The sequence below is a fragment of the Phaenicophaeus curvirostris genome, chromosome 7 (genome assembly GCF_032191515.1).
Source record: "Phaenicophaeus curvirostris isolate KB17595 chromosome 7, BPBGC_Pcur_1.0, whole genome shotgun sequence".
Taxonomy (NCBI): Eukaryota; Metazoa; Chordata; class Aves; order Cuculiformes; family Cuculidae; genus Phaenicophaeus; species Phaenicophaeus curvirostris.
In genome coordinates this window covers 11,966,553-11,989,726 of record NC_091398.1, presented here as the reverse complement: position 1 = coordinate 11,989,726, position 23,174 = coordinate 11,966,553, and the positions used below count along the sequence as shown (strand labels likewise).

Below are 23,174 nucleotides of genomic sequence, written 5' to 3'. Positions count from 1 at the left end.
CCCTTTTACTGTGGATTCTGTCATAATGCGGGGGCTGCCCCTCCGCCCGCTCCCACAGCTTTGGAGGGGGGAGGAAGGAGGAGGGGCAGGGGTCTCGTCTCTCTCGGGCCACCAGCGTGTAACGAGGTACTGTGTGTCGGGAGGAACGGGGTGTGGGGGGGATACAGGTCTGCGCCTGCTGCCTGCACGGGAGGTCAGCTCTGGTCAGGCTGTCCGAATCCGGTTTTGGGTTTGTTTTGTTGGTGTTTAATGAGCTCGTGAATCACTTGCTTTCGCTGTCAAGTTAATAATTCGGTTATTTGTTTTGAAGATGGAAGTGTGGGGTTAAAGTTGCTGCCGTTTCAGTAGTAAATGACAAATGATGGGGGACAGGATGAGAGGGAATGGCCTCCAACTCCGCCAGGGGAGGTTCAGGCTTGACATCAGGAAAAAATTTTTCACAGAAAGGGTCATTGGGCATTAGAACAGGCTGCCCAGGGAAGTGGTTGAGTCACCTTCCCTGGAGGTGTTTAAAAGACGGGTAGGTGACGTGCTGAGGGGCATGGTTTAGTGTTTGATAGGAATGGTTAGACTCGATGATCCAGTGGGTCTTTTCCAACCTAGTGATGCTATAAAATGCTGCTGAGCAGCAGTCCTGGTATCAGAGGATGGAAAGCTTGGCTGTGCTTCAGCAGTCCCCTTCTCTGTTCTCACAACACTACCAGACAAGGAAAGACCTTTAGAAGCACTGAAACTGTAGCCAGCAGGCCAGACAGTAGGACTGGCATAGCCATCTATGCTTTGTGCCCAACAGGGACACTGAGGGTTGCAGATGCCAAAGGCACACAAAGTTGTTTATTGGTGATAGGGAGGTTTCCATCACACTTGTGGTGTTAAATTATTATGTGAGCTTTTTATGTAAGAGGAGCCAGAGACACCTTCACTGTGACTAGTAAAATCACAGGTTGACGGGCTTGAGCTCAGGAGCAGAGAGCACATGATGTAGAAGAAAGCCACATCTCTCAGTCCCAGTGTCTGCCAGCAACTACACTGGGCAGGAAGGTGTTAAGTGAAAAGCTTGACCCAAAAATAGCTCCAGGTGGCAAGAGAAATTCCCCTGCTACACCAGGTAGCAGAGTATCCTCTCTTACTGTGCTGAAATACCCAAAGCAAAACTACAGTCACTTCCCACAGGAAACAGGAGCACTTCTGTCATGGGCTGGTTTTGTTTAGTTTGTATTACACAGCCTCGAGAAAGGCCAGACTGTCTAGTAAGTGGTTCACTGATCTGCGGCATGTGGGAAAGAGCAGTGACACAACCAGTAGCATCCAGAGATCTCCCTTACTGCAGGGCAGGAGGCCCCACAGCAGGCTTTCCCCACAGAGCCTTGGGATTAGCTGGTAGCTGCATGGGGCTCAGCTCCAGCCTGTCCTTCTGACCCCAAATCTCACGTGGGAGAAGGAGCTCTGCTATACAGTGAGTCATAACAGAGCTTTAAAAGACAAACACGCTAAGCCTACATGGGCATAGCATCCTATCTGGATAAAACAAGGTTTTATGTAGTCACTTATATTACACATGGAAGAATATCAAAAGTAGGTCTGGGGCAATGACTCAATCACAACACTAAAAACTGAGAAACAATACCTGGGACTTTCACCCCATGTGCTGTGGAGCAGATGTGAAGGCTTTCGAGGAGCATGTAGCCTCCCCCAGCACCGCCCAACACTCCCACCCACTCCCCATGTAAAGAGAGATCCAACAGCACCATGTTCCAGGATGCCCACAGCACTGCTGTGTTTCAGAGCAGTACTTACTCTGCAGCCATCTTTGTCTTCTCAGCTTCATTTTTTCTTTTTTCGAAAGAACCGTTTTTTCTTCTAGACCTAGAGGAAAAGAGAGACATTGAGTTGGAGTCTGGCTCCTGCACACAGATTCGGTGCTGAACACTTCCCAAAGATAGCAGAGTCTGTAACATTTTGTTCAGCCCTTGACGATTTTGAGCTTGCTGGCAGGCCGGGCAGGCTGCAGGCAGACCAGGGTCTATGCTGCACCTCAGCTCTTAGCCAAACAAATCAAACCCAGCTCGTTATCAGTTAAGAAATAAGAAACAGGCAAGCAGATCAGACCATCAGCACCAGAGGTCCTGTGTTCTCAGAACAGATACGTCTTTGAGAAAAGCTTTTTGAGAGACCCTTGCCCTGTGGTCCTGCACTCTGGCGTGAACCTTGCCTGAGAACTGGCATTTTCTGCTGCACACTAGCCACAAGTAACAGGATAATCTACAGAGGTTCCAAAACTGGAAGCAAACCCCAAGTTTTAATCTGAAAATATGGAGGCTGATGAAGCTAAGAAGGAAAACATGGGCTGCAGACGCGCGAGGGTAGGAGGGGGAATGGAGACCTGAAATGGCTATCGGCAACCGCCTGCCCAAGCAGTGGCCTCTGTGCCTGCCCAGGCAGCACATGGCCAGCAGCAGAAGGACTGAAAAAGGTCTGAAATACCTAGATCCACGGCAGCCCTAAGGAGCAGCCGAGTACTGACAGCTTGTAAAAAAGGCTAGTACCTACTATACACCAAATTCAGTATATGGGAAACAGCTGTTGGTCACTGATATCCAATAGCAAGTAAAATAACATCACAAATATTTTTACTGCAAATCCGCTACAGATACTATAAAATTTTATCTTATCTCCGGTGTTTAAAACAAAATTGTCTTTAGTCAACTTTTCTGAAATGTGCTGGGAATCCTGCTCCAGGAATGCCAATGGAGGAACTTTTGTCATTCTCAAGCCTGGAAAAGAAAAAATACCTTTTCTCTCCCCAGAATAAACCAGAGAAAGGAATTCAATGCAACTCTAAAAGCAACTCACCGGGGACTTCTCTGAAGCTGCAAATCTTTCAGGATGTTTTAAACAAAAACAGTAACATAATTTAGTAATTTCAATGCCTTAAGGTTAGAATAAGCCTGCTGGGGCTGGGGAAACTTTTCAAGAAAGCCAACAACCACCACCATGTTTTGAGTTTCAAAAGGACACAAAGAATGAACTGTAGCTTTTACTGCCTTCTGTCCCAGAAAAATATGCTACTGTAGTCAATGCATCCAAGAAGCAAAAAATAAAACCACACCTAGAAGCTATCACTAATTTGCAAAGCTCAGGGATGGCGTGAAGGGTTTGTGACTGATGGTGCTGCCCATTTTCCTGTCTCCTATATACAGCACCAATGCACGGGCACCCTGCTGGGCCCAGGCCACCAGGACAGCCCTACCAGGACGTGGGGCCAGGCAGTAACGGTGACAAACACCTCGTCACATTAACGGCAACTTTCCTCAATTCGTTTGCTGTGGGATCAAAGTGGATGCAAACCTAATCGTGTGCTTCAATAACCAACTCCCAGCCAGCCCCACCTCAAATCACTCCACATTTCTGTGGTTTCAGGGAAAAAAAGGATGAATCCCCAGAGGCCAAATCACACCCCTATGATCCCTGATGGGCTGCCTGCAGGAGACACCTCCACTCTGCCTTTATGGCTGCCTGAGCCTGCCCATATTTTAGCAGTGCCAGGGAGATTTGCCCCCTTGTCTGAAAACACACTCATTACTCCATTGGGAAAACAGTGCCCAGCGGGATTTGTTAATGAAAATATAATAAAAAAAAAAAAAAATCAGCCAGCTGGCCAGTTCTAGTAATAACATCAATTCAGATTTTTTTTTTTAGTTCCCAAACGGCAGCAGAATATTTAAGGAAACACAAAAGCTGTTTTCTTGGCAGGAGCCCAGCCTCTCTGCAGACTGAGAACAGTGTCCGGCACCCAGGCCAGAAGCAGTAGATTGCCAGAGCGGTGCAGGGAGGGCAGCCAGATCCCTCCTTTGCCGGCCATGAGCAGACACCTCCACTTTACGTATCCCTCCCTGCCCCTTAGGAGTTTGTTCTGCTGCTGGAAGGTGCCAAGTTGTATTTGGCAACTTCCAGTCACCATGCTTCATGCCAAAGCTGCTGGAAACCCACTGGAGAACAGCAGAGGCAGAATTTAGCCAGTTAGTTAAAGATGCAGACTGTCCCCAAGGTAGTCTTTTATTTTCATTTACCTTGCAAGCACCTCTGAGATCAAAGCCAGACCACAGCTCCAGATTAATTACTTTCTTGTGAAAGCAGAAGAGTTTGGGTCCCCCTGTCAACTCGTTACACATGTAATTTAACAACACTTGCCTTTGAAACCTTGTGCACAGAAGAAAGCTGAGCAAAATGTACTTATATGAGCTGAGGGAAATTTACATAGCATAAACTTGACAATTATTCCTTTTAGTGAGGATGTGTTTCTTCCTTCCTCTGATCTGCACAGCACAAAACATCTCAAATATAAACAGATTAAAAAAACTCAATAGCTTTTTTTCTCCTACACCAAGCATTTGATACTACTCCTGGCAATTCTCAGGATCCATGCTTTCATGGCAGACAAGCAGATTTTTTTCAGTACAGCTTCCTTAATTTTGAAAAAGTTGAGGTTTTTTGGTAAAAGACTCCTTAGACTAAAAAAATTAACAAGTAATATATACATGTGTAAAATATATATATGACTGCTTTCCATAAAGGACTCGTTAAACTAAAAATATACATATATCCTACCTTAAAAATCACCATTTTATCCTTTCTAGGCATTCAGAAAAAAGCTGGACTGGGTTAAAGCCATAACACTATAGGCTTCCCCAAGCCCCGAGATCTCACTATTTTAAGTTGGCTCCACAACAGAGTAGGTGAAAAAGCAGGCTTCACAGTTCCAGGAAACCACATCACTTCAAGGACTTGGCCATCAGCAGAAATATCAAATATAAGCAGAAATATGAAATAAACCTGTGCTTGTGCAATGCCACACAAATTGAGGAGGGTTCTTCAGCACTGGGCATCTGCTCCCCCGCCTTGTGCAAAGCTGCAGTGAAGCACCAACTCCCCTCTTTGGAACAAGCTATAAGGAAATAGCATATAGTATTAAGTATTATTCCCAGAACTCTGATGATACGTAACAGTAAAGCTGTTGCTGCTCGAAACATAATATTTTGGCAAAGCAGCATACTGTATAAATTGAAGTTCAACAACAACATCTGTGTTAATTTTAGCCTCGGTTGTGTAACAGCAACAGAACTGAGCATATGCCTACAGCTGTGGAATGAGCTCACTAAAGAAATCCAAAGAGTACATCCAAAAGACTCTGTGTGGTTTTGGGAGTTTGGGGGTGTGGTTTTTTTAAATTACAGTGTCACCAGTAAATTGACTGATATCCTCTTATACTGAAAGGGCCTGAGAAATGGTAAACCACAGCCTCCTGGAGGAAACACAACAGTGATGCAACCTGATAGATGCCAGGGCAGAACCACTGAAGATATTCTTTTTCCTCTAGGAAGAAAGCTGAGGGACAACACAGGCCAGGCAGAGAGTCAGCCCAGGTGTCCTCCAGCATGGACAGTGCTCCGCTAGAGCCAGCCCAGTGGTTTGCTGCCTTCACCCCCTGCAGCAGCTCAGCTCCCAACTGGGCAACCTCCAGCTGCACCTCTCCAGAAAGCACGTGCACTGAAGTGTCCAGGGAACCTGGGTCACTAGTGGGACCGAGGCTTGGAAGTGGCAAGAAGAGCGAGGGGCAGATATCCAGGCTCTTTGCACCCTTGCTCATAGAGGACCCCCCAGAGATAGCACACAGGGGTGTTTGGCTTTCACCCAGTCCAAGCTCTGCTACACTGAGCAGGCTAAGGAACGGGCGTTAGAAGAGATGATGACAGTCCCTGCTGGGATAGGACAGGTTTCACCATGGATACAGCGTTTGCTCTTTCTGTTCCAAAACAAGCGACATTCTTTTTGTTCATGCTTAATCACTGCACTAGCACACAGGCTTTTGCCCCTGATGAGGCAGGCATCCTATTTAAAGTGGGATCTGCATTCTCAATCCTTCCAGATCACCCAGTTATTTAAAGCAGAGCCCACTTTAAAGCCCAGCTTCCCTTCCAAGACCCAGAGGAGCTGTGCAACTCGCACCCTTGTGCCAAGGTCATGCCTCCATCAGGCCTGGTAAACATCCCCAGGCTCTGACCAGCTACAGCAAGGGCACAAAACCTCCCTCTGCAGAAGAGCTGAGACTCATCTCCAGTTAGCTGCATAAGCGCACAAGTGACATGCCATCTGAAGCAGGAGCAGTTCCCCTCAGGAAGTGTTCAAGAAGTCACAATCTGCACAGTGGTCTGTGAAAGGCAATTCTGAAGACAAAGTTTGTCCTCCCAAGCGATGTCTTAAGTGCTGCATACATGCTCAGCCCCTGCCACAAGATGAAAGCACTTCTTCCTTTTCTACCCAAGGCCTTTTTCACTCTTCCAATGTCCTTGGTCTTCCTACCTGCACCCTTTTAGCAGCCTTTCCCAGCACATAAGTTTACATTTCATGGGTCAGTCTCAGATAGGCACGCAGAGGATGCTCAAAGCAGCCCAGCGTGTCACTGTCCTTAAAACCACTCTTGCAGCTTGAAGATTGTTTCATAACCAAGGCAGAAAGAGGTAACACATCTCACGGAACCTAGATTTCTGAATGAAGTGTGCCACCAGAACTGCAGAATAACTTCTTCTGAGCCAGGTGCTCGGCATTGCCAGTTCGTGGTACAGAGAGATCACAGAAACTACCACGACCCTCCTGATGGAGAAGCTAGAGCTGCCACAAGGAGTTCATCTGCACTTCCAAGCTGCAGGTCCCTCCTTAGGAAAAGTTATTTGCTCTTGGGAAAAGTTCCACTTATTTCAGGAGTTATCCTTCCCATAAAACACGGGATACAAGCATGGTGGGGTCAAAAGGAGAAATACTCCACTATGATTTCTGTAGCATACAGCCTGCTTGGGGAAGAAAGCATCCACAGACGTAGCCCTGCAGGACAGCAGGACAACCATGTGGCTTCTGCTGTATTGTGTTCATGAATTTGCATTAGTGCCTTTCCTGTGTTACCTTCTTCCTGCTGCTAACACCACGGAGGGCAGCAAATTAGGTCAGACCCATCACTAGTTCAAGGTGGTGAAATGCTTTTTTCACATACTTTCTGCTAGTTTTGTAAAGTTTCTCATAAAATATTGAAAGAAACTGTGTATTTACTATCAGCATGTCCTGCTGAGTCACCGGGTAGGTGGTGAGACTGAAGGAGAACAAGACACAAGATACCAGACAGTGCCACTGCCTAATATCAGCCAGACCATGCTGCTTCTCCCCTTCCTGACCAGGAAAGCATTTTGAGTTGCAGCCAGGACCCACAGGAGATAAAGTAGCTGTAAAAGTGTTTGCTGGCACCCACAGGAAAAGAAGGACTTGCCTACAACAGGCAAAGTGAACCAAATATTGAAATCATCTTTTAGAAAGCCTAGCTTTAAGGAAACCCAAGGGGATGCAAAACATACCTTTTTTTAAAAATAGTATTTTTAAATAGTATTTTCTTTCAACTAATTTGCCCTTATTACATTGCAGACAGTTTTGCCTGTAAAGGGGCTATGGAAAAGGTAAGAGAGGCTGTGTCCTCTTTTGTAAGCATTGACCTTCAAGAAAGACTTATAGCAAGGGCAGACCAAGCACTGCTACAAGGTTCTTGGAAACCCAGCATTGAGCTGGGTGTAGAATAGTAACACTGTTAGTTAAAAGACTCCTGCACAATTAATGAGAAAGGTCAAAATAAACTCAAGTGGGTTAGATCAGACCACTCCCTGAATGGCTGTGAAGTGTGTGCTGTCACACCAGCAGAGCTTCCCATCAGCTCAGAACTGCAGCTTCCTTCCATCATCGCCTTCCTCTTCTTCACCTGCCTCCTCTCATCCATGGCATACGCTTCCAGATAAGCAACAGTCTCATGAGCTGGAGAGCATCTTTGCAGAAAGGGCTCTGGAGGACCTGGTGGCCACCAAGCTGAACATGAGCCAGCAATGTCCCCTTGCAGCAAAGGCAGCCAACCCTGTCCTGGGATGGTTTAGGAGTGGTGCTGCCAGCAGGTCAGGGAGGTGATCCTTCCCCTCTGCTCAGCATTGGAGTGATGGGTCCACTTCTGGGGTCTCCAGTACAAGAAAGATACAGATCACTAAGGTTGGCTAAGGGACAGCAAGATGTTTAGGAGACTGGAATGCCTTTCACTTGAGGAGAGGCTGAGAGAACTGGAAAAGAGATGGCTCAGGGTAATCCTACCAACATACATAAACAGGATGGAAGGAGAAGAAGGAGCCAGACTGTACTCAGCAGTGCCCAGTGACAAGACATGAGGCAATGGGCATATATTGAAACACTTGGTTTGGGGATAATTTTCATGTTTTTTTAACTGTAACAGTAGTCAAACACTGGAACAGGTTGCCTAAAGAGGTTATGAAGTCTCCAGGTTTCTATCCACAGGGATACTCAAAACCTGACTAGACATAGTCCAGGACAACCCACTGTATCTGACCCTGCTTGAGCAGGGGCTGAACTAGATCATCTTAAGAGTTTTCTAACAACCTTAATTTTGTGATGATGTGCAACACCCAGAACAAAAAATTCAGATAGTTTTCATAGGTGTACTTACTTTCAGTGCCCTGACAGGGGAGCCATCCTTTGGGAAAGGTACTTGCAGTAAAAACAAACACTTGCCTGGTATGGCATGGGAAAGCACCACACAAGATTTTCCATCCCTACCCTTCCCCACTGCTGCTTTCAAAAAACATCAGTGCCACCATCAGAGCACACAAGCTTAGCACAGGCCAGCCTCAGCACACACTGACCATGCAGGGTAGCTGTGTTTTGCTTTCCATAAGGCAAGAGCACTAGAAGTATAGAGAGCTGGAGCTTCCCAGCTGCCTTGACAGGACATGATTCTCCTTCCTGGCTGGCGAGCAGGATGTGGACTGATCCATTCCCATTTTAGCCCATCCTCCGTTTATATGCAGTGACATGCAGCGAGGAAAGCACACAGAGCTGTGGCTCACTTATTAGAAAAGATCTGCCCTTGCAAAACCAGTATCTGAAAAGTCACCTTGGCAACAGAATTCCTTCAAGCAGGCATCTGTAAAGCAGTGACTCACAGGTTTGCCATCACAACCTGAAAACAAGGTACTGGGGGCATGCGGAGCTGTCTTCACCTCATGTAGCAAGTATTTTTAAGGTTCATACAAAACCATGGACACCACCAAGGTGGACCACTGAAGCAGCCTCCAGAGACCACAGCATGGCACAATTGGGACAGCCAGCAAGTACCCTGTCACTGTTGTTAAAATATAAATTTTTATCTGCCAAGACAGATACATGCAGAAGAGATATTCATGTGGCTATTGCAGATCCAACAGGGAGCAGCAGGAAGAACAGCATACAATTTATATAAAAGCTTAAATAGCAAGAAATATCTGGAATGAGATTTATTCTGAGATCAGAAGTAATTGATGTTTATCAATGGATAAATTCTGTCCTTAGGACTTACTAAGGAAGACAGAATACTGAAACGTCCCTATGCTTTTTGACAGCGCCTTGCAGGCTTGTATTGTAAAGGTTTCCCCCAAAACATCCTTTCCACTCCCGCTAATAAGACTACCTTTGACTATGCTGTCCTTCAAGAAGTTTGAAGGATCAGTCGTTCAATAATTTCTGCAGTATTACATAGCGGAAAATCTACATTTTAAAGTGCTACATTTGATTTTATCTGGTGTAATCTACGCAAAATTAGATAAAACACTAATTTACCTTCGTTTCATTGGTTTTTTTAACTGTATATTAGCTAGTAGACAATTAAATAGGCATTCTGTAAGGTAGTTTAACATTTCCAGCCACCGGCTCCTATAACCTCACTTGCATTTGTTTTGGAACCTGGAATTTCTTTTACAAGTGTATTCTTACCTATCACTTCACATATGCGCTTTCAGCTCCTTAGAGGAGCCAGCTTTGCTCAGTTGTACCCATTACTACATTTTCAATGCATGGATTTAGTGGTGACCCTGCAGACCAGTCTTCAGTCTCCTTCCCTAGGTTTGACAACAGACAGAATTCTTCCCACGTGAATTTCTCCACTTCAGTCCTAAGTTTCTGAAGAGCTCTTCTAATGAGCCTGAAGACAAAAGACTCTTGTTTTATCCAAACCACTGATTTTACTGTTAACAGTTTTATATAGTTGAAGCCACCCTAAACCTCAGACAATTTTGTAGCGCCTGCAAGTTATGCAGGCGCTACAAAAGGAGATTTAGACATAACTGATGTTTATCTATATTTATGAACATACTCATACGTTCACCACAGCTGCATTTTAACCACAGGTATTTTTTCTTAAAATTCCCAGCAGAGAAGCTCATTTTGCGCTGCATTTCTCTCAATGCCAAAGCAGTGGCCTGATGGAGTGCTGGGGGAAGGAGAGGGCAGAGAGCAAGAGAAGAAAAGAAGTATTTAAAGATGCTCAGAGGAACTGCAAAAGCACAGAGCACGAGACTTCTGAGGCAGACAGGCAAATAAGTTACTGTCGGGTGCCACTGCAGCACTGGCAGCAGACCAGCAGTACACAGAAGGATGTGCAAGATGATACCTAAAATGAGTTGTGGAGTTGTTTGCTGTTCCTCAGGGATTACAGCAGACACTACAATGTCTTATTTGCAGAGCCTCAACTTCCCCTTTCCTTCTCCAGATCATATATTTCATGGATTCATTGGTTTGTTGTTACAAGCACTGAGTTTTCCTTAGTCTTTCGATCCAGGCTTAGCATCTAAAACCATTTTCCCTCCCTCCACTGGGAAAAACAGGACATGAGAGAGACGCATGCAGACAGTATCATCTGAAATTATTTCTTTCAACTCTAATGGGGAAGGATGGCCAACTGGACCGCATTCACCAAGCCACTTGGTGAAACAAGTGCCTGCAGGAACCTCAGCCTTAACCAGCTGACAAGGAGGGGATGCAGCCAGCAGGAAGAGCTGCAGTTGGACCTTTCCTTGAATGAAGATGGAAGAAAAGAGGCAGGAGGAACCCCAGGGCTCAGCTCTTCTGGTACTGCTGTGTGAAGGCAGCATACACTTTACCTGACAGTAAGAGTTGCGGAAGGAAGAGACACTAGTAAAATAGCTGCACAGCTAACAAGGCTGCAGCTTCAACCCAATCTATTTTGATGCAAGTACACAGAAATGTTAAGAAAGAGATGATGTTTCTCCAGTAATATGCAGCTTAAGATCCTTGAACGTGCCAAAAGCACTGCTCTGTGCCATCTCCACTCTCCCTTCTCCTTCCTGGAGACATGCACAGTAAATCTAGGCTGTCGAAACAAGCTTTGCATGGAAACACGGCACAAACTAACAGTGACAGCGCTGGCATCCCTCGGCCGTGTCAGTTTGCAGCAAGGCTGTAGAGGTTTCCGTAAAGCAGACTGCCCTTTGGCTGGCCTCAGAGCGCCATTCTCTCACCATGCAGAAGCACGCCACACCTTGCTGTGATTTTTGCTAAAACACAGAGGTAAATGCTTCCTCTATCCCAGGAAAGCCTATAGATTCCAAACTCAAATTTAAGGATAGGTTAACAGATTACAAAACTTACATCTATCAAAATCATTTTGGTTGAATACTTTTTACTCTGTTGCAAAACAAAATTATTTTGAAATCTTTCCCAGTGTTCTTTGGCTCTTCCTCACAATCAATGCAGGGATAGGGATGGATTTTTTTGTCCAGTTCTTCATTAGAAAACACAAATTAGGAATGACTCCGTAAAGTAAAAACAGCCCTAAGACTGTACCATAGTAACCAGATATCCTGCAGGATCATGCCAGCAGACACCTTAAAACATAGAGAAAAGTTGTTATATGTACACCACTAGGGTTAAAAAATTTTTACCAAGTTGTGTGCTTACAAAGAGTGCAGGCTATAACTGGAAAACACATACAAAACCAGAGGCATCATTATGGAGGCTAACCTAACTCTGACATCACCCAAGGCAGCAAGAGCATTTCTCCAGAAGAGGAAAGTTACACAGCAAACCATTTTATAGATTATATTTCTAATGACAAACCCTCTCACCCTTCTCCAAGCAGCATACAAGCTTGGTTTTCATCTACGTCTCTTTCCAAGCTTTGAATCTAAATGTCCTCCCTACATTCATGTCCCACAAGTCAAGTCACAGCTCCAGCCACGTACTCCACAGCTCCACATCCAGAGCAAGACGTACCACATGCACCATGGTCTTCAACTCTATAGTCCATCCATCCTATTTTAGGACAATTTGATTTAAGTATTTTAAAACAGTGCTTGCAGGTTTGTTCAAACTGTCTTGTTAGGCTGAGAGTGCTGTGTACTCAGTGTCCAAATTGAGATCAGTAACAAGTGGCATACTAAATGGGTACCCACTGGGACCGGTACTGCTCAACAACTTTACTGATGATAGACAGTGGCATTTAGAGCACACTCGGCAAGTTTGTGGATGACATCAAGCTGAGTGGTGCAATTGATTTATTTGAGGGGTGGGATGCCCTTCAGAGGTACCTTGACAGGCTGGAGAAGTGCACCCATGTGAGCCTGATGAAGTTCAACGTGGTCAAATGCAAGATCCTGCTACACTGCAACTGTGCTAATTTGAACAGCCATGCAATTGGCTTGCTCAGTATTTAAATCCCCCAATATCTTAAAACTTTCATAATAAAATGGCAGGCATTGGTCTCTTCTTCCAAGCAACAAGTGATAGGACAAGAGGAAATGGCCTCAAGTTGTGCCAGAGGAGGTTTAGACTGACTATTAGGAAATATTACTTCATTAAAAGAGTTGTCAAGCACAGGGAAGTGGTTGAGTCACTAACTCTGGAGGTATTTAAAAGACATGTGGACAAGGTGCTTAGGGACATGGTTTAATGGTGGATTTGGCATTGTTGAGTTTACAGTTGGACTTGATGATCTTTAAGATCCTTCCCAACCTAAACAATTCTGTGATCATGTAATTCAGTGGAGTTTAGCTCATCCCAGACACTGCGGTAGCTAAGCAAGAGGGACACAAAGGAGAAAGCTCTGTACCTGCCACCACATTCACTAAGGTCAGGCTAGATGAGATTTTTATGCTAGTTGTAGCACTGGGGAAGCCAGTTTCAGATTAAGCACACAGCTCATATTGAAGGCCATCTCTGACCAGAGATTTTCAAAGATTTTTGAGGGACAGAATCCAACGTGAGCTGATAGCAAGACTTCAGAACAAACATTTTTTTCCCATCTGTGCTTCTTAAGCCATGTATCCACAATGACTCTCTGTACACTCTGCAGTTCTAAGGGAAGAATGGGGGTCTGAGCAAGGGAGACCACCAGGAAGTGAAGAAAACAAGTTGCACTTATTTGCACTTTCTGTGATGCAGAGACCTGGCAGAGGGAGGCATCTTCCAGCCAGCAGCTACTCAGCTCCTGAACCAGGGCAACCACTGACTCATACTAAGTAAAGATGATGTCATTTTCCAGGAAGCCTCCAGAAGGTAAGATTTTAACTGGAAGTACTCCAGCCTGACTTCCAACAGATGAGAGGATTTAGCAGTAAGCACTGAGGTGGCATAGGGCATCTCCTGGAAATTTATGACCAGCAGAGAATAATGAGTAGGAACAACGAAGTAAAAAAAAAAAGAGTACCAGCAAAACAGCAATGCCCAGACCACCAATGGCCAAGGGGCACACAACTACGAAAAGACAATAATGAAAGCAAACATAGCACACCACTCTAATGTCTCTCTACACCCTTCCTCTCAGCACATGCATGCAACACTGTTTAAGCTGGTAGGTAACAAACATAACTTGAATGACATACTGTTACACCTAATTAGTATATTAACTAATTTGACTGCTGAGTGCACTGTGATCAATACTTAATCATAGTTCCAGGCAATACAACGTTAGCCAGTAGTTGAATTGAGTTGAATGCAGCTACACAGCTTCAGGGTAAAAATATAACTACCACAAAAACAGCAAGAAGATGGACTTGTACAGGAGTTTCAGCAGCACATGCAGCGTGAAGAGAACAGATCACATCGCAGATGCCTTCACAGTGAAGAAGGGAGTAGTGAGTCGTGAAGGTCAAGAGAAAAATGTCAAGAGTGCCTGAAATGATAGGTTCAAATGACAGGAGGACAAGGACAAAGCTCTTTCACACAGAGAAAGGGGAGAGAAAGCAGGAACAGCTAGGGAATGGGCAAAAACAAGGGCACTAAGGGAAGCTGGACATCTACAAGACACCATTGAGGGTACAGTAAGGTTTGTCCTCTGAAAGAGAGGTGCCAGGCTGTCAGGTAGTTGATGTCACAGCAAAACTGAAGCACACAGAAAGCCCATCTGGGCAGATGGGAAGAAGAGATGATTCCAGGAAGGCAAAAGGACCATTTCTGTTCCCAGTCTGGTGACCTGAAAGGGCTACTCATTCAGCATTCTCTTCTCCATGGGGCACACGAGGCACCAACTGGACAGGTTTTATCCTCTCCTTTCATCAGTATAGAAGGAATAAGCATTCAGAGGCACAGCAGAAGATAGAGAACAGCTGGGAGAGGAGAACATTCCCCCCATTACTTCCTCAGTCTCTGTTTTGCTAGAGGGGTATCAAGTACTTAATTCTAGCATCTTCAGTTCTTTGCAGAAATATCTGAACCTATTACCTTTATATACAGTAACATTCAAGCCTGATATCTGCACCCCACCATTTCCCACGGCAGCCACTATTCCAATAAGGACTTCAGCATTCTCAAACTAAGAGAAGACTGCCTAAAATTTATTCCTGAAGTCCTCTCTGCTTTGCATGAGTTCAGAAATACAAGGACACAAAGGAAGCACGTGTGAAACCAGAAGAAATCTTGGGAGAACTCTTGAAGATCCACACAAGTATTCTTCCCAGCTAACAATTTCCCTGCCTCTGCTTGGGAGACTTGCTAAACTAGCATATGAAGTGTGCACTCCCTTCCAGTTGCAGTCTAGCCTTGTGGAAAGGGATTTGCTTGATGATCCTGACTGAATGCACTCCTTTAGCATTCTCAGCAAACAGCTGTCTTGGGATACCTTTTCAGCAAGCCTGCACACTCAGGAAGCAGAGAATGCTCTATCAGTAGGAAGGACCACCGAGGTCCAGGTAGCTGTATAGCATTATAGCAGGGAGCTGGCCTCTTCTCCCAAGTGACAGGGGACAGGACAAGAGGGAATGGCTCCGCTAGAGGAGGTTCAGGCTGGACATCAGGAAAAAATATTTCACAGAAAGGGTCACTGGGCACTGGAACAGGCTGCCCAGGGAGGTGATTGAGTCACCTTCCCTGGAGGTGTTTAAAAGACAGGTGGATGAGGTGCTGAGGGGTACGGTTTAGTGACTGATGGGAATGGTTGGACTCGATCCAGTGGGTCGTTTCCAACCTAGTGATTCTGTGATTCTATGATTAGGCTCAGTCTGCCATTAGGTTCACAGCACAGTGGCAGAGGTATGACAAGGAAGCTGAAATGTCACTCCTGTGCTTTCCCCTCCTCAAATGACCTTCCATTAAGTAGAAATTGTGCTTCAGCATCTGTGATGAAGCTGGGATTCCATCAAAATATATATTCCAGAAAAACATGCCAGGCAACAGACAAAAAGCCTGAAGCACAGCCAGCCACACCTGAGATGTGCAGCCCTTGGCCTTTGCAAGACTATGTATCAGAGAAGGAGCCTTGACTTCATTTAATAAACTCTCTGTTCAGTAAACCTACTTTCTTGGCACACTATTGGCCTCTTTCACTACATGCCTGTACAGGCAACATTTCCAGCACATCACTCCATGGTCTCTATATGCCAACACCCCAGTTACTGTTAAAGGGATTACTCCCATCCATCAACAATTATCAGCACAGTGAAAGCAGTCACTTCTGCACAAGGGCCCTGCGTTCACACTGAAAATCAGAATAACTTCCTTCTAATACAAAAGGAAGAAGCTAATTTAAATGTCCAGTGTAGATTCCTGCCTGGGTCCAGATTTATAAAGAGGAGGGGACTGCCTGCATAGATGCACTCCTCAAACACTGCTGTGATGCTGGCAGGACAGTTGGGGGTGGTTTGGGAAGCAGGGAAGAGGTCTGGAAGGTGCTGACCTGCTCTAGGGAATACTGAATGTAATAGTGGATTGCTCATCTCTAATGGAACTAGAGAAAAAAGAAAATCAATTGCAATCGACTTCTCTGTTAATGACACAGAGACAGGGCTGTTTCCTCTGGAAAGATCGACATGCAATGTGCAGCATTATCAATAACAGTGGCATTATCAGCACATGACATTTGGAAACTTGGCGCAGAGACAACAGCAGGCAGACTGCAGCAGAGAACAGCTCAGGCAACCAAGACCTTAGCTTAAGCTTAGCTTACCCAAGAGCTAAGCCTTCTGCCATGCCTCCTGCACACCCTCCTAGCCCAGCTCTGGTGTGCGCCTCCCACAAAAAAACCCAACTCATTTCCACCCAAGTTAGTTTTCCGCTATTTTAGCAAGCTGACCCAAATCAAGTCAGCATCAGGCCAGGAAGACATGTGGCCAGGAACAGTGGAAGGAAGAAGCAGGCCTCCTCAACTTCTGCAGCAGCAAGCTGCCGTTTGAGACAGCAGGACTGATCTTTCAGACTTCAGCCCTGAGATCTAAAGCACCCATAATCTATTATAGACAGAAGTTAAAATTTATCAGTAGCAACATGTCTCTAGGCCAACTGTTGTCTTTATTCCAGCCTGACATGAACAAGCACACATGCACTCTAAGTCCCCTGAATGGGCTCACAAGCAAGGGCAGATGGAATGTCTGCAGAACCTCTCAGAGGTGGAGAAACGGGAGGGCTCAAAGGATTTGGCACTGGCAGAATCTACAGCCTTCTACTTCTTCAACTCACTAGTTTGCTTTTCATAATAGTTATTAAGCACTGGAAGATTTATTTGCCCAGCTAAGCATTTTGAGAAAAGTACTGCTATATTCCTCAGGTTTTCCCTGCCAGCAGCTGTCAAAAGATAGATTTGCCCAGCTTGGCTACCCTTTTTTTTTTCTGATGTGGTACACCAACTCATGTGCCAAGGAACATGGAAAGGTGGAGAAGATCTTGTCACAGTAAGAGGTTCAGCAGTGACAGCACTACCAAGCTCTGAGAAACACAAGAAATCAGAAACCCATTGCTTCATGCATCTGGCCTAAAGATCCAACTTAGTAATTCCAGCAGTGGGCAGGATGTTGGAAATCTAGTACAATTTCAGTTTGATTATTGGAGCTACTTTTGTTTTAAAGTTTCCTTCACAGAGTCCAGACCAGAAAACCCTCAATGATCTACTAAATGCACACTAAAATAATATCAAAGGGATGAAGTACAGCAATCTGAGAATAAGACTGCCTTGTGCCTAAATTATTCTAAGTACATTAGCTGAACCATCACAACACAAGATAAATCCAGCTGGAGGCCAGTGACAAGTGGGGTTCCCCAGGGCTCAGTGCTGGGTCCAGCCCTGTTCAATGTCTTTATCAATGACCTGGATGAAGGCATCGAGTGCACCCTTAGCAAGTTTGCGGACGACACTAAGCTGGGTGGAAGTGTCGATCTGCTGGAGGGTAGGGAGGCTCTGCAAAGGGATCTGAACAGGCTGGACCACTGGGCAGAGTCCAATGGCATGAGGTTTAACAAGGCCAAATGCCGGGTCCTGCACTTGGGGCACATCAACCCTGTGCAGTGCTACAGACTAGGAGAAGTCTGTCTAGAAAGCTGCCTGGAGGAGAGGGACCTGGGGGTGTTGGTTGACAGCCGACTGAATATGAGCCAGCAGTGGCCCAGGTGGCCAAGAAGGCCAATGGCATCTTGGCTTGGAGGTTATTCTCCCTCTGTACTCGGCACTGGTGAGACCGCTCCTCGAATCCTGTGTTCAGTTCTGGGCCCCTCACCACAAGAAGGATGTTGAGGTTCTGGAGCGAGTCCAGAGAAGAGCGACAAAGCTGGTGAGGGGGCTGGAGAGCAGGTCTTATGAGGAGCGGCTGAGAGAGCTGGGGTTGTTTAGCCTGGAGAAGAGGAGGCTGAAGGGAGACCTCATTGCTCTCTATAACTACCTGAAAGGAGGTTGTAGAGAGGAGGGTGCTGGCCTCTTCTCCCAAGTGACAGGGGACAGGACAAGAGGGAATGGCCTCAAGCTCCGCCAGGGGAGGTTTAGGCTGAACATTAGGAAAAAAATTTTCACAGAAAGGGTCATTGGGCACTGGAACAGGCTGCCCAGGGAGGTGGTTGAGTCACCTCCCCTGGAGGTGTTTAAGGCACGGGTGGACGAGGTGCTAAGGGGCATGGTTTAGTGTTTGATAGGAATGGTTGGACTCGATGATCCCGTGGGTCTCTTCCATCCTGGTTGTTCTATGATTCTATGATTCTAAATATGTTCTAAGACGGAGTGGTGCCCTCTCCTCTGCTCTCTACACACTGCTGGGAGCCCAGGCATGGAAGTCCTCTTGGTAGTCTGGGACAGAAGAAGCTGTGAGGCCAGGCTGGATCCTGAAACACATCCCGATTTCAAGGTTCTTCTACATCTGTTCAAACCAAGCAATAAAAACGCTAATGGTGCTGCTTCAAAGGGCCAAGAACCCCATGTCTAGCCTCTGCATTGCTGAAGGCACGGGTAACCCAGCTCACTGTCCAAACATCAGGCTGACCCATCCCATGCCTCAGCTTGCAGGCACAGCTCCCCCACCCACAGTTACCACAGAAATGCACACTTCTTGCCATCAGACAAAGACAGGAAAGAAAGAACATCTCCTCACCAAACATCCCAGTACCAATTTCCCACGGTAATAGCAGCTTAGAAGTACAAAACAGAAGTTGCTTCAGGAACAGCTCAGAGGTCAACATCAAAATGGCAGGTTTTGACCTACTTTAACACTAGCTTATCAACGGCCTGAAAAATCTTCCTTCCTCCCCAATTTCACCTTCTCCTTTAAATCCTACTAGCTGCAGATTTCTCAGCTGGCTTTTGCCTCTTCCCAAGGACGTAATAAGAAGAACAAGCAGCCAAAAGGCAATCACCACAGCTCCCGTGGGAAACAAGGCAACACATGGCATGGAAGAAGGGTGACCAGACACAGGACCTGGGATGACACCACAGCTTGATTTCCCAGTTAGTCTCAGATTCTGCCTGAGGTTTAACTTCAGAAGGGCTGTGTTATTAGACAGGAGGTAAGGGGTGGGAGGGAGCAGCTGGCAGAGAATTCTTAATAGGGAAACCTAGACATATCCTCCGAATAAAGAGCTTTTGCGGTGAACTCCGACCACATCTCCCACATCTGTCTATTGAATGGTTATGATGAACACTGCTACAGGATTTCCCCCCATTCTTCCCCACAGATTACTTAAGTAACAGCTGAACAGTTTAGTTTCTCATGGCACAAGTGCCTCACCTCTCCTTCTATGGTTCTGTAACTGTCTGGTTAGTGAACTTTTCACCACATCTACAGTACTCTCTTCCTTTCATACTCACTCTCTAGGCATACTGGGATGTCAACATCAAGACCCAGAAGGGAGATCTTGGTCAGAGATCAGGCCGCCAACACTACAACACACAAGCCAATCAGCTCAAGGCTGTGCCAGGAAGCTGATGGCAAGAGGCTGTGCAGCACACCAATGATGCAGCAGCTTTCAGAAACAGATGACATGGAAGAAAATGCCTGCACACTGGCTCTTGAAGAGCAACTGACACGAAGCAGGCAGCCAGAGAGATGTTCTGCACAAGCCAAGGCATGCTTGCTGCAGCCCGACTGCATGCTAGCTGAGCATCTCACAGGCAAGGCTTCAAAGTTAGATGGGATCCCAGCAACCGCTGTTGTAGTGACAGGCTTCTTCCTTCTGGCATGTCAACACCTCAGCATTCTAACAGGAGGTCTAACCTCTTTGTCTTTTGCTGACCTGCTCTGGATACTAAATGTTCCCCCATGTGGACCTCTGGAAAGAGAAAAGCGGGAAATAAGATGTTGATGACACAAGAAGAAAAATACAGCAGATATGTTTAACATTTGGTGACACACACAGTCCTACCTCTGCAGCCTGACATGGTCCTACAAGTTGCACGCTGTGTTTATGCAAGCTGCAAAATTAGAGCTGCAAAATTATATCCAGGCACATACAAAGTGCAGGATACACATAAATTGTACTCATAAAATCAGTGGTATTGCAGCAGCCAACCTCCTGCCCAGTTTGGCCCAGAGCATATATGACAGAAACTTCCCTCTGGGTGTGCATATGGGAATTTTACAAGGAATAAACAGACACAGCTTGAATTCTGGAATAAGTCAATGAACAGAAGAAAACAGAATGGGAAAAGAAACAAGGGAGAGGACTAAAAGCGCTAGTGTCTTTAGGAACAAGTATGAGGTGAGAAGGAGGATCAGTGTAGCAGACCACATGATCCACGACTTTGCAACATGCAGAGACCTAGCATTAGAGGTGCTTTTAATGGATTCATCATAGGCACTGCTGCTCTGTTAGCCAGCTTAGGCAGCCTCCTACTCTTTCCAGCCCTCTGTGGGATGGGCTGAAATCTAGTCCTAGGTAACACTGGGAGTTTGTGACTGATTACACTAGCTGAGAGCAGGAGCACAGACACAGTAGAACAAGGGCATTTCCTGCCTCCAGTTTGATGCTGGTGAGACTGAGCAAGACAGTACCTTACCCACCATCACCCCAACAAATTGGCCATCTCATTTAACCAGACCTGAACCATTCCAAAAACCCCATCACACGCTGTAGGATGGAAATCACTGCAGCAGCTCACACAACTAGTGTGGCACACCATGGCAGGACAGGAGAAGAAGAGGAGACACGGCAGGAGGCTTCTGTTCCCTAGGTCAAGGCTTGCTATGGGACAACTCACCTCTCTAAGCTTGGCTCTCCCTGAAAAGCTGAACAAGCTGCTCTGGCTGCCCATGATCACATGTCCAAGACCGAAGATCCTGGCTCTAGAAAAGGCCACACTGGGATATTAACCAGACCCATTCTTTGCTGGGACAAAGGGGCAGGAAGAAGGCTCAAACCTCTTCTAAGGAACCCCCAGTGCTAGATCCTGGACAAGACTAAACAAGTAAGAAGAAGAAAAAAGGGCTTGCCCCACCTTACTTTCTTTCAGGTAGCACATGAATAACTGGTGATGAGTTTTGCCTTTCAATGCCCACCAGTTAATCCAATCAGTCCCTGCCCTGCTTTCCACCCAGCCCCCAGAGAGTTGCTTCCCAGCCATTTGGGCTCAGGTTACTCTTTTCCAGGCCAGCAGAGTCAGCATTTTTATTGTCTATTATATTCTTGCCCTGTTTGCTTGTTTAACTGTAGTCTCTCCTCTTCTCCCCAGTGCCACAGTAGCCAACGTTTACAGTCTTGGCTGTAGCCGTTGTTTTCCAGACAAAACCTGCACACCCTATCTTGAAGCAAGAAACATGCAGCAGATGCTTCATTTTACAGAAATGCTCTGTGTTGCATTTCTAAACTTTACTGGAGATAACACTGCCAGCAAACTCCTGCCACATGCAGTGGACAGATTTCTTTCTCTCTCTCTTCTTTTTCACTTATCAACTAATTCCGTGACAGGTCTGAAGGCCAGTGGGAAGTGCAGGAGAGAAGACTGTAAGAACAGACTAATGACTACAAAGCAGACTGGGAAGATTTAGCAATTTTCAGCCAGTTATAAGAATAGTACAGACAGAAGGGACAAAACAGCCCAAAGCCTGCCTTGTACCTCTGAAATTTTTTTAATCAGCTCCTACTGATTGCAGCAGGTCTGCCACAGAACTGCATTAAAGGCAAGTGTGAAAGGTCAGGTCCTTAATACTTTCATTTCAGTTTTTAACATGCACTAGAAATATACAGACAACTTCATGCTAAAATAGTCAAACCACAGAATTGCTGCATTTCGGCCCGGGATCAGGACATAAACAAAAGAATTCCACTTTGGCGCTGCTGTAGCTTCAGGAGACAAAGAACAGCCACCGAAACTGCTGGTTGGAGGGAACACCCAGCACCCTTCCATGCACTTCACAGCACACAGAGTGACAAAAGCATTGTTGCTGTGAAGCACATGGCTACGGTTATATACCTCTTACTGCTGTAAGAACAGACATTACTGCCATGTGGAAAGCCTAATCAACAGAACAGATGAATGCAGGAAAAGTCTCCAACATTCCTCTTGCACATTTCCAGGAATCCTGCTGCCTCTATCTTTTGGTGATTTTCATTTTTTTTCATTCCTCTCTGCAATGCTTCCCAGAGGCTGATAGGCATTACTGGTCAGCATTCAAATAATTCAAGTTTAGCAGCCGAGGTGTTTCAATATAAAAAGTCTCTGCCATAGCATTACAAATCCAGCTGCCCAATTATGCATTAGATGCAATTAAAACATCTGCACAAATTAGGAGATATGACATCACCTGCAAATGCAAGCCAACATTGCAAATGCAACTGAAACCCCAAGAGGTGAGGTAAACGAGGTGCAGCCAGGCTCACATACTGCACACTGGAAACAGCCATGGCCCTGCCTTTCACTCTGCCTGGTGAGCAAGCACTGCTCCTGTCAACCATCAGCAGGAGCTACACACGAAAACCTCACAGAGCTTTAAAGAAGGCACTTTAAAGACTCGACTCTGAACCCTGGTGTTCAGCTTTACCACTACTAAATCGTACCATTGGGCTAAGACCATACTAGGCCTGAGCAAAGCTTCACACAAGCCAACACCACGTGTTCAACAGTGCCAGCAGTGAATGCCCAAGTACAGAGCGGGTGCATTTAGGACTGAATGTATTTTTATTTTGGGGCATCTAAGCAGTTGCTCTGAAGCCTGCACAGGCACCAGAAATTCACAAGACCTATGCACAAGGAATCCTACAACTTAACTGACATTTTTGTGAAGGACCTTTGCTCATCCTGAATCCAGCATCTTCTAGTTTAATTTGATTTCTTCCATTTATCTCACTGGAAGTACAATGAACTTCATCAGCTCCTCTTTTCTCAGACAGTCATCTTTTCCAGGCAAAATAGCTCTGATCCATTTAATCATTGTTCATATTCCATGTCCTTCACATCAATTATGAAGAACTGATCTACAGATAAGCACAAATGCTCCGAGAGGTCTGCATTCGACCGCAGACACTATTACAAGTTCACAAATCCAGGTTGGCTAATGGCTTTTTCCTTTGAGGCAAGGCACGTGCTTTTTCTGCCCCTGTGCTAAAGCAGCTCAGTGAACCCTGGC

General features: G+C 45.8%; 1 protein-coding gene across 1 annotated transcript in view; it reads right to left on the bottom strand.

The window, feature by feature from the left end:
• Nucleotides 1-23,174, bottom strand: part of SLX9 (SLX9 ribosome biogenesis factor) — a 59,941-nt gene that overhangs the window by 11,964 nt on the left and 24,803 nt on the right. The window contains exon 3 of the mRNA XM_069860902.1: nucleotides 1,798-1,866. Within this exon, the coding sequence (XP_069717003.1) occupies nucleotides 1,798-1,866 (69 nt within the window). The remainder of the gene's footprint in view (nucleotides 1-1,797; nucleotides 1,867-23,174) is intronic.